Source organism: Xenopus tropicalis, chromosome 8 (genome assembly GCF_000004195.4).
Source record: "Xenopus tropicalis strain Nigerian chromosome 8, UCB_Xtro_10.0, whole genome shotgun sequence".
Taxonomy (NCBI): domain Eukaryota; kingdom Metazoa; phylum Chordata; class Amphibia; order Anura; family Pipidae; genus Xenopus; species Xenopus tropicalis.
Genome location: NC_030684.2, coordinates 46,436,869 through 46,455,475, shown reverse-complemented (window position 1 = coordinate 46,455,475; position 18,607 = coordinate 46,436,869). Strand labels below are relative to the sequence as shown.

The 18,607-nt window shown below is 39.5% G+C and overlaps 2 protein-coding genes across 2 annotated transcripts in view; both read right to left on the bottom strand.

Annotated features, from left to right (window-relative positions):
- Positions 1 to 9,348, bottom strand: part of mtmr8 (myotubularin related protein 8) — a 52,301-nt gene extending 42,953 nt beyond the window's left edge. The window contains exon 1 of the mRNA XM_031890833.1: positions 9,216 to 9,348. The gene's annotated coding sequence lies outside the window, so the exon portion shown is untranslated. The remainder of the gene's footprint in view (positions 1 to 9,215) is intronic.
- A 299-nt stretch (positions 9,349 to 9,647) lies between these two features.
- On the bottom strand, positions 9,648 to 11,461 carry shisa1.2 (protein shisa-1-like). Its single transcript, XM_002931797.5, has 2 exons — positions 11,145 to 11,461; positions 9,648 to 10,722 (listed from the first exon to the last, which is right to left on the bottom strand). Exons 1-2 carry the CDS (start codon positions 11,452 to 11,454, stop codon positions 10,190 to 10,192), a joined length of 843 nt encoding a protein of 280 aa, XP_002931843.2. The 5' UTR covers positions 11,455 to 11,461; the 3' UTR covers positions 9,648 to 10,189.
- Between the last annotated feature and the right edge of the window lie 7,146 nt (positions 11,462 to 18,607).

Below are 18,607 nucleotides of genomic sequence, written 5' to 3'. Positions count from 1 at the left end.
CATTTCTAATCTGTCATTGAATCTCCTGACTGGTTACTAAGTAACACTGTATCATAGCAACCAGCTGCTGGAATTCCAGACTGAGGAGCCAAGTAATTAAAGATTTGTCTACATCAAACAAATCATACTAAAGTTAATTTTACAGTGATCTTTCCCTTTAAATCACCAAAATGGGTTACAGACATTGAGAATGGTGGAAGCTAGAAGCTAGAAGAAGGAGCTGGCTAATGCCCCTGTATAAACTATTAGCAAAAGGGAAAATTGTACTCACCCCCTTTTTTTTATTATAAGCAGTGAGGGCATGACCACATAATTCACCTTCTGCACTCATTCCAGTAAGTTGTTCAAAAACAACTGAAATGGCAAATCGCCGAAAAAGACTTGCGAGGCTTTTTCGGCGATTTCCCGAAATCGCCCCGCCGCATCTGCCATCCCGCCGGCGACTTACATGTTCGCCGGTGGGATGGCAGGGGGAAGGCAACTCGGGGAGATTAGTCGCCCGCGAGCAGGGAGTTTTGCCGCGGGCGACTAATCTCCCCGTGTACCAGAGCCCTAAACATACTAGCATTGTTTTTCCATTTAATCCAATATATTTAAAGTGGCTGACTGTGCCAATGTTATCCCATTATGAAATCAAATACAAATCAACCCTGTACGGTAAGGACATATCTATTAATAACACAAAGGAAATCTCATGTTGAGCTCTCCCACCTCGATATTTTATTGGATAATTCACCATACCTACAACCTAAAACAATTATCTCAATGCCATGGACCTTGAGGGAATCCAAACCCCCCTGTTCCATTATATCCTCCATGGAGAGCGGCCAATCAGCGCAGTACAGTTTCACTAAAACAATTGAACACACACCTGACACTTGCATACTGAACACCGGAAATGATGCTAGACTTTGTAAATATTTGGCAAAACTGTACCTGATTTGAGACAAAGTATATGTGGAGTTGCAGTAATTTTGGCAAATCGGGTGCGGTTGCACAACATCATTACAGCAGATTCAACATCCGAATGACACTGGAATTCTGTGGGGAAAATGCTGCACTGTGGAAAAAAAACATGGCAATTGGGCTCAAACTTGTACTTTGCTCTCTATGAGCCCTCTTGGTCCCTTAGCTGGGGATTATCTTCATTGAAAAATGTACTGGCCCAAGATATTCTGCAACCATCACCACACTGTATTGGGCACAAAACACGTAAGGCTTTTTCAAAGATGTTTTTTCATTACCTTTTCTACATCATTTATATAGTCTGTGTTTTTTATAAGTGCCCTTCTCCTTTTTGTTGCTGTTCAAATTGCCTCATTTTGTTACTCAATGTGAGTTTCCCTGGAAGCCAACTTGTAACAGTCAATAGATGTATGGAAGGCTCAGTGACTCAAACAGGATTTTGTTTTTTATTTACAGGATTTTTTTTACAACTGCAATATCTCTCCTAACTGTCCCTCACTGATCTGCTTCCTGCCTCTAACCACTTACCACTGCTTACCTTACTTCCCTTTACTTTTTGACCCTCTGCACACCCACAACAACTGTATTAACACTTATCACTGTCCAGCTTCCAAACCAAAACTTGTTAAAGAGCTCCACACAACACAGGAACCCCTATATCAATGTAATCTCTTCCTTTAAAAATATATAAACAAATACTATTTGTATATGCTGAAATCCAGCTGCAAAACAGTTGAACTTTAGAACTTTTTCTCTGGGTTATTCGAAATGCTGGTAGGGGAGGAGGGACTAAAATATTGATGTTACAAATTGTAACAAGCTTGCACACAGCATGCCGGAACTACATAACCCACATTGCATTGCACTGTAATGTTACTTTTCTTACTGACATCACATGTGCAGGGAATTGTGGGATTGAGAGGATACAGGGTAAAGGCAGGCTGAGGACAATCAACTACTGTTACATTTTATTTGAGTCACATAGTAGTCAGCCAGATCAGCAGGAGAATAGGGGGCCAGGCAAAGGTAACTGTTCCAAGCCATATTATTACATTAAAAATCATGAAAAGGCTGCATAGTTTTTTTGATTGATGTATATTGCAAAATTGCTTGAAATTGAATGTTTCACTTTTTGTATTGTGTTTTCCCCTTTAATATTCACAATAATCCCCAACATTCCCCTTACAAACAAATCTTCCTATATGTTTTTGAAGTGTTGAAGGAAACCAGAGTACATGGCAGAACCATACGCAGGTGTAGAGGCAACATACACTACCCTTATACAGGCTCACAAAGACTAAAGGTGGCCATACACGGACCGATTTTTTACTTACAAACGACCGATTCCCGAACAATCCGATGCTATCGTTAAGTTATCGTATAGTTGGTGGTGCACAAACGATCGTCGGCCCACTAAACGAGCCGACATTATCGTCCCCAAAATCGATCGCCCAGGTTTAAAAATTTTGGTCGTTTAACGATAAAATCTGCCAGTTGGTGTGAGTGTCAGACATTTGTCTTTCAACGATTGTTCTCTGCGCATGTCACGATTGCCAGCAGCGGAAGTCAACGACATTCGATCGTACGTAGATGTACGATCGTACGTATTTTACGATAATGATGCGACGAAATCTTTCCCGAATTATCGTTGCCCGTGGATGGCATATCGTATGGGAACTCGATCGCCATACGATCGTTTGTCGATATAATCGTTCATCGCACAACGAGCGAAATCGCCTCGTGTATGGCCACCTTTAGGCTTCAGGGGTTGGTGGAACGACATCTCAGATGTAGCCTCACAGTGCTACTGGGAACATCACTGAGCTCAGTGCTTCTAATGGCTTCATTAACAATCTATAAATTATTGCTAAGGGATACAATTTTATAATTAAAAACTTAAAAAATCGAATGACTTTAGGTTTAGTAAAATGTCAGCGTACAAGAACTTCTTTTTCATTAAAAAAAAATCTGAAATTGATGACAAAGATGATTAAAGAAGCATCTTCAATAAATGACCGTCTTCTCTAAGTACATGCTGTGAATATATCAGTATTTCTTACTTATAGTTTGCAGGCATTTAGTCTCTCCAGCACTGAACCATGCATGCCGGGGTGCTTTCTGCTGAGCTGTGCTGAGTTCCATAAATCTATTCAATTATTCAATATAGTATTGAATACAATTACACAGCAAAAATGACCTTGTCTCCCTTTATTATTTTCAGGTCCCATTAGCATGGGAGAAATTCATTTATCGATAGCAATAAAGTGGAACCTGATCATGCTTCATCGTTATGTGAGCTGAATTAAATGTGGCCTTTGCCTTAGATTAAAATAAAGGAGAAAATCTTCAGCGAGTTAAGGCAACAACCATGAAATTAAATAATTTGTATATTTTGAATTTGGGAATTTGGGCAGTTTGGTGTAGGAAGGGTATATCCTACTAGAATGGGTCCAGGTAATAATGTGTCTTAACCTTGTTAAATTCTAATAGTTATGTTATGGAGATGGATTATAATGTACATTTTTTGTTCTTACTGCTGTTTGCCAGAACTGCCATTATAAAGAATCTATTAATAGACGCCTTTTTAATGATCCGCTATTTATATTAATTGCATTTGTACAGGATGGCTCTAGATGACATTTTACAAATGGGCTTCTTATTCATGGGCTCCCATGCTGTGCCTTTTTATGTGTTCTACCCCACAGGAACAGAGGCCACTCGTGCATATATGCCTGTACCCACAGAACTGTGCTGAAAAAGGAGTGTTGCGTTTTACCTGCTTTCTGGGAGTCAGTGTGGTTCTGTTGGTACAGGGACAATAGTACAGAATGGGCCGTATTAATGCATGCTTATGGGAACACACATATAAACACTTGTGGGTAAGGGCACTTACTGTTGCACCAAACCATCTGAAACCACCACCTAACTGCCCCATGGCTGTCCATTACAGGGGATTTTTGGGCAAATAAATATGCCGGTTTTTACAGTCAATAAAACAATTTGTCATGGTTAGGGCCTTATTATATATGTATAATGAAAGAACAGTGTTGGAGAAGAGCAAGGGTGATTCTATGCCTTTGGCCGCCTAAGCTAGACTTCCACAGCTGCTCCCCTTGACTCCCGAGCCTAACGTTCAGAGTTTAAGTGTGGGTCGACAGGGGCCTCATTTATAGTGCAGAGAGCTCAGTTGTGCTTTCTGTACTAGAAGAGCCAAAATTCAGAATTTCAGCTCTTAAAGTTACCAGGAGCAACATTTTTTGATGCCCCTGGTAACTTGAACGGAGCCCCCTGAGGTGAGTTCTCATGGCAGCAGCACCCCTGGAGAAACGAGGGCCCCTGGTTATGGAGGAAGGCTGGGGCCCCTTTCTAAATAAGGGGAATACATATTTCTAGGATGGGCAAACTATAGCTCAAATTATCACCCTTGTGTGTACATTTTTACCATGCCTTCAGATTGTATGTTCTTGCAAACATTGCCTTCTAATCCTTTTGGCTTATTATGTAACCCTTGTTTTTAAATGTATTGTAATAACTTTGTTTAGAATTTCTTAACTTGCTGGGACTTTATAAATAAAATGTCAATTGTGCGTTTACCCAACATTCTGTTCCAAATGTACCCTTTTCTCACATCCAACTAAAAGTACTGGGAACTCGGCAGCCAGGAGATTTGGACTTCTATTTGATACAGTTGGGTGGCATGGTGACCCTAGAGCCTTGACGCACTGGGCCTGGGCCCTTAAGGCCTTCCCACAAATCCAGGGCTGAATAGTAGAAGTAATTACACAAGAAAATGCACAAAAATATTTCACCCTGAACATGACTTTTTAAACACAAGTATTTGCTCTAGTGGATAAATTCCATTTTTGATCAAATTTGTTAAGATAAGTGCATCTCTTGCCTCAGCTGGCTGCCCATGTGGTCAAGTTTGCCCTAGTCAGCAGCCACAAATTGCCTGTGTATGTGCACTTAAGGTTGGTCAACACTGCTAGGCCCAAATTTCAATGGAAAAATTGTGCTGCCATTTGGTCTCAGTAATTGGAGGACTGGAAACAACAAGCTACAATTTTCTAATTTTATTGCTCACCCAGATGGCACAATAATGACATTTAGATTGATAGGCTTTAGATAAATAATTGCAAAGGTGCCGGTAATAATCTTAGGCTTGTTAAATTTCACAAGCTAATTACTGAATTAATGAAGTGACCCTAGTTTGCATAACTATGTTAAGTTAAATAAATCAGCTGACTATAATGGCATGCATAGTTAAATCTCATTAACTACCTCAGGGCTGTGCTAATTTTGGTACAACTTGTCTAGGGTGTTGATCAGCAGCAGTGCACTTATTACATACACGCCCACCCCTAACATTTTGGGAAAAATATTTTTATTTTTATATACTGTATAAGCTCCTGAGGTGCCCCCCTGCCCAAAGTTGCTGTCCTGGGCACAGGCCCTTGGATGCATACACTGCAAATAAGTCCCTGCTGATGAAGGCTCTGCTGAGCTGTGGGCTCATAGTAGTTGCCTTCTGGCAACAAGCTGTTGATCACGTGAGATCAAAAAAGGTTCTGAGTAAGTGGTACTAGATGATGTGCTGGTATCAGTCATATTTCATACATACAGTGCAATCTGCTGTATCAACATCTTCTTTAAGAAAAAACTATTCGCATAAAAACAAATGGAAAAGAACATAAAGGGATATGCTTTACTGTCAGGCCATTCCTTCCCTAATAAATTACAAACACTTTTCTCATATATGTCATAAAGGAACATTATAATGACCAGTTTTTAATATCTAGCAACCATTGCCCAATGGTTTGCTGTTAAAGTTTTTAAATGCTGGGGGGGTGGACAATTTTAATATTTTTATCTGAAAAATAACCCCATTGTTTTTGTTGTTGTTTTAAAGTTTTAATGACTATGCAGTGAACATTTACAGACCAATGGTCTTGGTCTGTAAATTCTCCCATCTTCACGCCATTGAGACACCCCTTTTAAAATTCTGGGCAACCTAATAGATATAAATATAGGTTTTCTCTCTATTCTTGCTTTGTAATACAAATTGCTTATCTAATTGATACTTGTTCTATAGGTATTGCATTTACTTTTGCTACTTGTCTCAGTCAAATTATCATTTTAAATGATCATTTCATTGAATAAAAAGAGAGGTATCAATACGTCAGCTCCTGTTCATAATTATTTGATAGTAACACTGTATATTGGTACGGGTGACTGTACAGAATAACTTGTGCCCACTGATCATTTCTAAGAGAATCAGATATAAAATAAAAGAAACATTAGGTGTTTTTCTTTTTTTTTTACCTTAAATATTTATGTGTCTTTTCTTTCTGCTTCTGAGTAAAAAAGTGCCATCCCAATCAACAGCCAGGAAACATAATTTTGGCATTTTACCAAGCAATTTCCATGTAATAACTTTACCAGTGGTGACAGGGGTGTTTTGTCCACTACTATTTTCTGCAGGATGGCAGGGGAGGAACAATCACCCCATGTGCCATTAGCCTAGGGGTACACACCCATGCCCATGAATGATTTTTTTGTTTTCACTATGCAGTTCTATGATTTGAACAATACAGCAACACAAGTGTCAATGCTTCCCTGTGTCTTTGTACCCAAGACCTATATTATATCAGCCCTGGTCTCTCTCTCTCTGAGTACTGATTTTCAAATACAGATGGAACTAATGTCCAGTAACACATGGGTTGCCTTGGGGTGGAACTATGCTTTGTGGGGAAATTCATTAAAATGCACTCGTGGGTTCATACCCTGAGGCTAATGACACAAAGGGTGCTCTCTCTTCCAGTCTGTTTGAGCCCTTGGGTTTGCCACAAACCATTTGTTTCCACAATCCTTTAAACTGTAAGCACTTGTGAGCAGGACCCTCAGATTGCATTTTTATTCTGAAACCCTTGTTTGTATTGTAAGACCCCATTTTTTTTATAAATTAAAGTCAAATGCTGCCTAACTTGCTGGCAATATATAAATAAATGTTGATCATGATGCCACCTTCCATTAGGGTCGGACTGGGGGTGCAGGGCCCACTGGGGCTGCCTCAACCCCCTCCCCCGAGCGAGCATAGTTTATTCTTACCTTGGGTGCATTGGGAAAGGGGGATCTGGGGGCCGGGGGAGCTGGCCCAGTCTGACCCTGCCTTCCATTGGCTGTAATGCAAACAGCCACATATTGCAGGAAATTCTCAGGCTACAAATGTGCATTCCAGAATTTTCAGGTCAATAACTACTTAAATGTCAAGACAATGTCCGATACCAGACAGATTCCAATAAAATCAGTAATAGCTGCTTTGGGTGCCCTGTGGGCCATTAGCACTTAGGCATACTAGTTTTCCTGGCAGTTCATTTTGCCATTTCGGAATAAATCATTAGTTGTATGTTATCTCTTGTTTCTCCTAAATTGTACAAGAAATGTTTCCAATTGATTGTATACATTTTCCCCTCAAACCATCTCAAAACTCATTTGGAGACTGCTTTAATTAAAGGGGTTGTTCACCTTTATGTTAACTTTTAGTATAAAGTAGACAGCGATAATCTGAGACAATTTGCAATTTGTTTTTTTATTTTTTGTGGTTTGTTATTTACCTTTTTGTTCAGTAGCTCTTCAGTTTAAAATTTCAGCAGCTATCTGGTTGCTAGGGTCTTGTTTACCTTAGCAACCAGTGGTTAAATGAAAGACTGGAATATGAATAGGAGAGGAACTGAATAGAAACATGAGTAGTAAAAAGTAACAATAATAATAAAAATGTAAGCTCACAGAGCAATAGTCTTGCTGTTTGAAAAAGAAGTGGAAGGCAAGTTATTTGGAAAATATAAAAAAATAATTAATAAAGATCAATTGCAAAGTTGCTAGGAACAGGACATTCTATAACATACTAACAAGGTAACATAAAAGGTTAACATCCTTGGTTAGGATTTTGCCAGATATTTTTAAACACAGATACAAAGTGTTTTTGTTGGGATGGTGTATAGAGCAAGGTCATAATAATAACACTAGGGTCATATTTAGTTGACAGACTCAGAAAGGCCTTTTTTATACAAACAACTGTTAAACGAATTAGCTTTCCAGCTGCATGCTGCACAACACTGACCTAAAGGGGCTCATTTACTTTGGGACCTGCGCTAGAACTGGTACAGTAATGGAATCATCACTTCAGACCCTATACACTAAGCATTTGCATTATATTGAACGCATGCTTCTACTACCAGGGTCAGACTGGGGGGTGCAGGGCCCACCAGGGCTGCTGCCTTAGGGCCTCTGCACCCCCCAAGGGGCCGCTGCCCACCCCACCCCACGACTCATCCAACCCCATCCCCCAGACGCACGTACCTTCAGCACGTTGAGGGAGGAAGAGTGCCGGCTGGGGGCAGCACAGGCAGCATCGGCAGCTACTACTGCCTACTGATTTACAGGGTTTGGGGGCTGCAATATTGGCAAAGAAACTAATCAGATAGGGCATGCTATATACAGGTATGGGATCCATTATCCGGAAACCTTTTATTCAGAAAGCTCCACATTATGAGAAGGATCTCCCATAGACTCCATTTTAAGGGGATAAAATTAAAAATGTGTCCTTTACCTCTGTAGTAATAAGACAGTAGCTTGTACGTGATCCAAACTAGAATATATAATGAATCCTTGTTGGGGGGGAGCAAAACCATCCCATTGGGTTTATTTAATGTTTAAATGATTTTTTAGTACAGATATGGGATCCTTTATCCAGAAACCTGTTATCCAGAAAGCTCCAAATTACAGAAAGCCCGTCTCTAAAGACTCCATTTTAATCAAATAATTCAGAATTTTCAAACTGATTTCCTTTTTCTCTGTAGTGATAAAAACAGTACCTTGTAATTGATCCCAACTAAGATATAAGTAATCCTTATTGGATGCAAAACAATCCTGTTGGGTTTGATTAATGTTTTATTGATTTTTTAGTAGACTTAAGGTATGGAGATCCAAATTACGGAAAGATCCCTTATCCGGAATACCCTTGGTCCAGAGCATTCTGGATAAACCTTTATACTTAAAGTATGGAGTATCCAAATCCAAGATCCCGTATCCAGAATACCCCAGGTTTTGAGCATTCTGGATAACAGGTCCCATACCTGTACAGTTTCTGTGTAAGTACAAGAAATAGCCATCGTATTAAACCATTAGAAGCAGTTTTCCCTGTTTAAAGGCCAGTTTTTGCATAATCCTTTAACATAAGAAAGCCCCACCTTTCAGGATCTCTGCTATTGGATTCTACTGTCCTCCAGGCACCAAATACAGAAAGCCCCCAGGTTTCTATTGTTGTGCAATTCTGTGGGGCAGCTAAGCCCAGAATGTATTCACCACAAGCACCTGCATTACCTTTTGCCAGAGGGGTGCATAATGCCATTATTTTGTGTGTCTGGGGGGGGGGGGGTGGGGGGGGGGAGAATAGATAACAAAGGGCCACTAGTTAAATAGGCAGCAAACCAGAGAAACAATTAACACTTCTTAATTGCAAGTCTGGCCACACATTATGTGAGGGAACTTCCAGCATGCAATTAATATGCAATTTCCTTAAATCTTTTAATGGGAAAATAAATCCATAGATTAAAACTATTAACAAAATAAATGCTAAGTAACCTATGTACAAAGAATAAAAAGGTCAACACACGCGGAAAAACCATCGATTGTGTTTAATTTTTCTTGACCATTAAAATAAAGTGCATTTAACATGGTTAAAGTAAAACAGGACGCTCCTTTTCCAGAAGCAAATGCTGTATACACAACAAAAATATACACTATAACAGGCTGTAAATACCTGAAAATTGTATAAACAATTTACATTGAAATTATTATGCCCATTAAAAAAAAATCCCCATCCTGAATTAATGTAAAGCTATCTTGGGTGTAAATCAAATTAGCACAGTGGCGCACTAAAGTCAGACTCGAATCCCATGTGTGTAAATTAGCAAATTACCATGACCAAATTTGCACACTTGCAACTTGAGATGCAACATCCAAAGCTGGGGATTAATGACAGACTTTAGCGGATGTGCCACTGTACTGATCTGCCACTGCTACAACTTTACTAGTCTGCTGGCACAAAGTGTTCAGAATATCAGCCATAGTAGTGAAGCTGATCCTGCTTCAGTTTTGCAAGAACTTTGATGATATCACCAGTGTTTTAAATAGGAAAAATAAATAGTTCCCAAAGTGCCCCTTAACATTTAGAAGAGGATCCAGTACACATGTTCTGATCACTTTGCTGGGTTACTGGACAGTAGATGTTTGATGTTTGCCCATAACAGTTCCTGGCATCAATATAAGGCGCAGGGGCCATTAGAATGGCATGTTCTGCTGGTACGGCATAATTTATAAAAGGAGGCTGCATGAAGGGTGGCCCTGCTGTTCCAGGGTGCACAAACTGTGTATTCTGGGGACATCCCATCATAGGAAATGCTGCAGGCATGTTCATATACAGGTTGAGATTTTCTGCTCCCAGAGAACAGAGGTTTTGCGGACGGGCACCTATGGGGGGCCGTGGCACGGAGGCAGAGCTGGAACTGGAGTGTCTTGAGGTGTCTGTAGACGGCTCTGTGTCCAGGAGTCGACTCTGGATAGGGACCGGTCCACTTTCTTGTGTATCATCCTCAGGCTTTAGGCATTTGCAGCAGCACAAGCCCACTAACGATCCAAGGATAACGAAGCTAACAAAAATACTGCCAACCAATAGGAATGGAAAGTATGTGGGGACTGTAGGAGAAAAACAAAGCATGAGAAAAGATTAGTTTTTGCAACATGCAGTTAGGGAAGCACAGCTACCAACTAGAGTATACCATCACCACTAGGGATGCGGTATAACACTGAGGTTGGACTCTTACTGAGTACAGAATAGCTGCACACACTTCAAGCATTGGTTAGTACAAACAGTGTGTCCAGGACATAGATGGCTAAAGGGATTGCTTGGAAACCATTATCAAGCATTCTCAATAAGTTACAAGATTTGCTCACTGGGACAATGCAAAGCTGAAATGTATAAAAGTGGTATGGCAGCTCCTACACTGCTCTATACACGTGCTTTACTGAGCAGAAAAAAGGCAGCTTATATAGGGAGCCTGGATCTATAAAGTGCAATTAAACATTAGTCTGGGCCAGAAATGAGGATAAACTTTTACCTGTGGGTGGCAGATGAATGGAGGGCAATCCGTCTCTCAGCAAATCCAGATCCTCCTCATTGGGGCACAATCCCTGGTCCAGCCTGGACTCTACAGTTGAGCAGCAATACTTGAGCCCGCAGGAGCCACAGCAAAGAGTGGCCTCAGGCAGATCATATCTCTCCGGGCAATGGAAGCCAGGGCGCCAGATCCCATAGGAATCAGTCCAACCATGACAATACTCCCCATGCTGTCCGGAGCAGAGGCCCATCAGGGCACACACAGTCAGCAGAAATAAGAACTCCATTGTTAGGCAACTTCTGGTGAGCATATGATGGGTAAAATCACTTTTATCAGCTGCTCTCTCATGCCCCACCCCCTTTCCTGACCTGCACAGCCCAGGGGGTAGATCACTTTAAAAGGACACGCCCTCTAAGCAAGGGATGCCCTACAGCCAACATGCTCTATTTAAAAATCAAAAAGTGTTAAAAAAAAAAAAAAGTTTTGTGGATCTGCTGTCTGTTTAGTTCCATCAAGTGGCAACAATGGGCCTTTAACTAATATTACAAGTGATAAACTGCAACATTCAGAGTTTGGAAGTTTGCAACCAGAAGTTGCCCATATCAAGATTAGTGTAAACTTAGTTGTTTGATGCCCCCAATTTTAATGAACGTGCATTGGTTTCGGCTTTCTGTAAACATGAAATTGTTGGCATTTGGCAGTTTTTGAAAATCATCTACTTTCTTAAATGTGAAGCCATGAGAATCACCTCAAGTAACCCAACATTACTGGCAAGGAAAAACACGTGAATCAAACTGACCCTAGTGTGTTAGTCAATTGGGTTTGGGACCTTGAACTCCCCAATAGACAGAGATTGATGTGAACAAGGTATAATCATTGTAAAATTGGTAATTCTGAGCTCCTAGCTGTCCTTTTACCTCCTATATTTACCTTTTGGAGCTTTGCAATGGGTAAGTGAGGTTCAAATCATTATTACGGAAAGGTCCATTGTTCTCTCTGCATTAGAAAAGCCTTTTAAAAACAGAATTTCGTCTCACTCAGGGCCTGTCATGGTGGCAATGGCCCTGGCTGCACAATATTTCAGCACTATATATATATATATATATATGTATATATATATATATATATATATATATATATATATATATATATATATATATATATATATATATATATATATATACAGTATATATATATATATATATACAGTATATATATATATATATATATATATATTTCCTCTGTAGTCACCCCTGATTCTGACACCCACAGGAAGCCAATTCGTCCAGCAAAACACGCCATTTTTTTTTAGATATATTAAACAGTATTATTCTATTGGAATTTCTCTGCATATTTTTCACAGAAATCTGAGGATGCACAGAGAGCAGAGGGACCTGCTTGGTTGAAAACTGCAGGCAATATTTTAACCATTGGTTTGTAAAGTAGGCATTTCTGCTGACTGGTTTCGGAAGGCTTTTACTACAGATTGCATCTCAGGTTCATGTCTGTCAGTCGGTATCACTAAATACATGATCATTGACATTGAAGGAAAAATAGACACAACTGCAGTCAGAAAGGGCACTTGTATGTTACAGTTTGCAAAAAAAAAGAGAAGCACTTGAAAAGAACCACTCAGGCCAGTAGTAGTTATTGACAAAACATTGTTAAAGCAGCCTGATACATTTTGTGCAACCAGTATAGTGAATACTTGTATGTCATGTTGTGTACTTGCCTGTAGAGTGAGTGCTTGTGTGCCAATGTGAGTGCTAATGTGGTTGGGAGGGAAAATGCTTGTGTTTGAGTGACAGTAGGTCATAAGCTAACCCAAAACTGGCAAAACAATATGCTGTGTTCCTTCAGTGGCCTGCCTGTTATGCAACTGATAACTACAATTTTTGTTTTGGGTATGGATATGATCAATTCCTTTCATCTGAAGATTCATTGGGCACCGCCTCAGGGGTACTATTACCACAGCTTGGCCAGTAATGGTATGAGACACAGCTGCAAATAAGAACACACCCAAATTAATATTGTTGGAAATAAATTGTGGTAATGATAAAAGTTTCTTTGAAAAATATTCCATAGCTTGTGCTATCTACTGTGCATATACTGTATTTGTAACAGGAAAACTTTGCTGTTAGATCTCACAGAAGGAGCCATTATTTCTCACTAGAATTTGCAGTATCTCCTGCTATTTGAGGGATTTAGAGATTTAGAAGCTTTTAGCCCTGCTGGAACACACAGTTTTACTGTGCCTGGGTCACTGTGGCTTTAGAGAGGGAGATATTAACCAGAAGATCTTGTAAAACGGTTTAAATGTAATTCTTCTGTTTACCAAACCTTTTGTTGGTGTTTGGGTCAAGACCGCCTAGTCCAAATGGAGACCAAGAGGGGTTTAGTGGCTCAAGCTGAGACACAGCAGCATGCCAAGTTCAAAACTATGACAGAAATGGGAGAATGAGGACTCCTTACTGCATTGCCAGGGCAGATGTCTTGTGAAATGCTTCTGTCGTGATGTTCACCAATGGGGAAATCCAAGGTGCCCTCAACCCTACTGTAAAAACACCATTGACAAGTCCAAACTGTTTTATAATTCTATGCTGATATCCAGGTCTGAACTGGAATTCAAAATAGGCCCTGGCAATTAAAGCGCACAGAGGCCCTAACAGCCCCCCAAAGCCCAATAAATAGTGACTTTCTGTTGCATCTTACATCCTCTCTGGCATTTGCCAGAATCCACATATTGCCAGTTCTGGCCTGCTGATATCTTCTGGTCTTGGAAGCAAGACTACAGGGGTCATTTACATACACAAGTGCAGTGAGCAAGGTGCAATAACGGGAACAAAATTGGCATAACCATAATGCAGCATTTATACCCACCCATAATTCCAGAGTGACTGAGGCTACCCAACACTGCTCTTAGTTCTACATAAATAAAGATGGATTATATTTCATGAAAGACAGATTTGGGATTAATATGTGAATGTGCTGGAAAGATATCTACAATATTCCAACTGAAAACAAGACTAATATAACTTACAGGAACATGTCAAACCATTGTGCCCTAGGCATATGCCTTTTTTCCCTACCCCTAGTTCTGGTCTTGTTTAAAACAGCCCCCTACCAGCACAATAAGTAGTGAATATGTCTATGCAGTCTTACAGCAGCCGCTCTAGCATTTGCCAGAAGCCACAGGTTGCCAATAACTTGTCATGTTGCTCAGAAATGGCAACTAAACATTCACTTTTTTATGTGTTTGACCACTGGGGAAAATGTGCCACTTTTTTATGTGTTTGACCACTGGGGAAAATGTGCCATTGTCTATAGAAATATATTCAAATATACTCTTGACACCAGCCATTATAGTAACTCCTACTCCTGACAAAGCACGTATATGGCTTAACAGATAACCTATGCCACCAAGTTTTACTGAATGTGATAAAAATAAATTGAATTTTACTTACACATGCTTCTGCAATGCAGACACTATTGTTCTAACCCTTCCATAGTACTATCATTAGAACTAAAACCATTCGCACACACTGATCCTTCCTCCAGAGTATTTTTTTTATAGATAGTTACAAATAAAGTCATCCTTACTTAATTACTACATATATATTTTTATTTAAGGGCCTAGAATAAAATTGGGCAGGGAAGATTATGTGGGGATATAAACACTAACTGGACATGTCTATGAGCCAGTCTAATTTCTGGAGAAAACTCTTATGAGATTATTGATCTTTTGTTTCTTACAGCTTTTTCCTTCTGTAATGAAGGGTGTATCTTTATCTTTCCTTATGTTCTGAGCAATTTTAGAAGAATTAGTATTGGGCACATACTCTTTAGCCACACAGGGTCACCTCTAGATATGCTGCCCCCCAACTAGTAATGCTTACCTTGTGCTAGGGTGTGGGGAGGCCATGGAATTGAGTATAAAGAGTAAATAGAGATGAAATTCTAGTTGAAAAACAGAAGTTTGAATCTCAAAATTAACAGAGGCAAATTTAATTTCCCTGGGTGCCTGAAGCCTCATGGCTGATGACACTATAGCCACAAAAGAATGGCCTTTTTGGATATTTCCCAGTGTCTGGTATTTATACCAGTCTGGAATACATAAGGGCCAACACATGGATTAGTACAGTGTCATCTGTTTTGGAGCAAATCCCATATAGATTGAGACTATTGTGTTATTTTGATTAATCATTTGCCCAGCTCACCCCTATAACTGGGGCCTCTAATAGAAATTTGTGAGCTAGGCTGCCTTTAAAACTAATCAGGTTAAATCAACACTATACAATAGTTTTAATTGCTTTGGCTTTTTGCTTTTCCAGGTAGTGAAATAAGTAGGTGCCTAATTGGTGCTTCTATTCTATTTTCCAAAGTGCATCATAAGGTGTGAAGGCACAGGCATGTTTATTGCACAATAAATTCCTTAGGCTTTGTCATGTAAAGGGTTAATGATGACATACAAGAAGGACTATGCAGCACAGGCAAGTTCTGGATAATGGTTTTCATACCTGTCTTTTAGTATTTTCTTTCCAACATTTAATGGGGTCGTTTACTAACATTCAGACTTTCATGGTTTTTTTTTGAACTATGAATAAAGTCATTTCAACAAATGTCCATCATTTATCAAAACATTCAGATGAAAAAAAGCATGAATGAAGCCGTGTGGGAAAAAAAACACGAAAACCTTGATTTTTCTGTATTGTTGCACAAAAACTGCATTTTTTTTCGTTTTGCTGTACAAAAGCCAGCGTCAAAAAACTCTGAAAACCTCTAAAACCACGAAGATCTTCCAGTTGTTAAGGGGGCATCTGCTATTGACTTCTACATTATCAACAGGTTTTAGGTGGTGTATTTTTGCTTTCATATATGTTGTGTAGTGATGAGCGAATCTGTCCCATTTCGCTTCGTCAAAAAAAATTCACCGAAAAATCCATTTTTTTCTTAATTCGACCACACCTATTTTGCTGTGACTGCGCCCAATTTGATGCAACCAGGCCCATTTATCATTCTTATACTGTACATGAGAAGGAAAACGGATAAATAAAACCACAGTAAGCAAGCCTATAAAGTACAGTTAAAACATGTATAAGGTAGTATTTACTCAGTTAGTGCTTTCCACTAAAGATGTATGGGATTTGCAAAGAGAAGTCTAATGCATTCAGTGCTTTGATCAGGAAGGACCCATCAGGCTTTGGGGAGACTTTACATAAGCTGCCATAATGACAATTTGCTTTTCCCATCTCCTGCAAATCAATGTGACACCCACTGGCAGGCAATCAGCACATTTTGCACATATTGTTACTGCAAAGCCAAAAAGAACTCGCAGTGGCGACCTGTTGTGTGCTGCACCATTGTTGTTTATTAAACAGCCTGTAAGTAAAAGGTGAAATACACACAGACACAATCAGGTTAAATCAACATTATATAATTGACTGATTTTAATTGCTTTGGCTCTGTGTAAAGGTAATCTTTTTTTTATTTGGGAGGGAGTGAAATATTTAAGTGTCTAATAGATTCTTCTATTGTATTTTTGTAAACTGCATCATAGAGTGTGAAATAACATGCAACGATTTGTTTATTGAACAATAAACTACTTCCCAGTAGAATGCTATCAGATCTGCTATGTATTGCCAACTTGCCTCATTAATTGGTCCTTGCAAAGCACACTGATGCTGAACATGCTCAGGGCCATACCCAAATGATTTTAGGTATGGCCCTTGATCAACTGAACCTTTGCTTAATATCCACTTAATTATATGGATCTGATATTGATAACATGTACAATCCAAATATATCGCTAGGTGGTTGCATATAGGATTAAATGCTTTGGGCCCCACACAGAGCAGAGCTATCAACCTATATTTTCAGGAGTTACCCTATTTTGGCACCTCTCCCCCCGTCTTCCCGCCCTCCATGGCATTTTCATAATTTTTCCCGAAGTTTTGCCCAATTTCTGGGCAGGCATGCGCAGTCAGGTCTACCTAAGTTATTTGCACTAGTGAATATATACCATTTTTCCTCATTTTTGCTAAGATAAGTATGCTGGTAACTAGACCCCAATAAAGTTTACAAATAAACAGATCTCTAGTCTAAAGTGGCCACATATTTAGCAAAGCTTGCACTAGTCTGCAGGCAAAATTTGCTTGTGTATGTTCACTTTTACAGAGGATTGTGGAAAACCTAATTGTCATTACAGCAGCAAAGTCTCCCCAAAGCGTAATGGGTTCTTCCTGATAAAAGCACTGAATGCATTGGACTTCTATTTGCAAATCCCATTCTAGTCCTCCTTGTATCATTACATACAGGATTTATAAGTATTTACATGGAATTTATTGTCCAATATACATGCCTGTGTCTTCACACCTTAGGATGCACTTTAGAAAATGGAATAGAAGCACCAATTAGGCACCTACTTATTTGACTGGAAAATAAGAGGACTTTCTAAAGAGCCAAAGCAATTAAATCTATTGTATAGTGTTGATTTAACCTGATTAGATTTAAAAGCGTATTCCCCAAAATAGGGTTTTTTTTTGCATAATGAAAGTTTATAAACTCTGAAGTCTCTGGACTTGTGATGCTGCCCCACCTGAATATGTGCAAAATGTATGCACAGGGCAGTAAGGGAGGGCAACATCAGAATTGCCCCTACCCATGGTTGTTCATGGAGGATAGTACCTGGATCCAATGTCTACTTTGCTAAGGCAATTTCTTCATTGCCTGTCTTAGTATATACAAGCTCACCTGCTTGAGGGTAGTACTGCCGCAAATTTCTATAGGCAACTATGGGGGACCCCTTATGAGAATTGTGCCCCTTTATCCACTGATACAAGCTCTGCAGCAGCTGGATACCTGACTTTGTTGTCTATAAAGTTAACAACCAAGAAACGGGCCCCATTTATACTAAAAGGTATATTTACGTGGGCTCATTTATATATGGATTTGGACAGGCAAAAGAGGCCCTTTATGTATGAGACAAATCAAATTCATGTGATCTGATCACTGCCTGAACCTAGTAATGACCATCTGGATCAGTCTGACTTAGCCCTCCATAATTAGTTGCTGCATTAGTTACATGGCTACTGCTCCTGAAATTATCTTAAATGAATAAAAGAATGGTAGATATTCAATGCAAGCATTGCTTTGATACAAAATACATTTTTATTAGAGGCCCCATTTATAATGGTGAGCTGGGCAAATTATTAAACAAACTAACACAATAGTCTCAGTCTGTGTGGGACTTTCTCTAAAAAACAGACAACACTATACTAATCCATGTGCTGGACCTTATGTATTGCACTGGGAAATATCAAAAAGGCCAGTATAGTTGTGGCTACAGTACCCTCAGCCAAAAGGCCTGTTTTTGTTTTTAACTAAAATTTTATGTCTTTATACTCAATATTCTATCCCATGACCTACCTCTTTGTCCTAGTGCTGTGGTCCCCAACCAGTGGCTT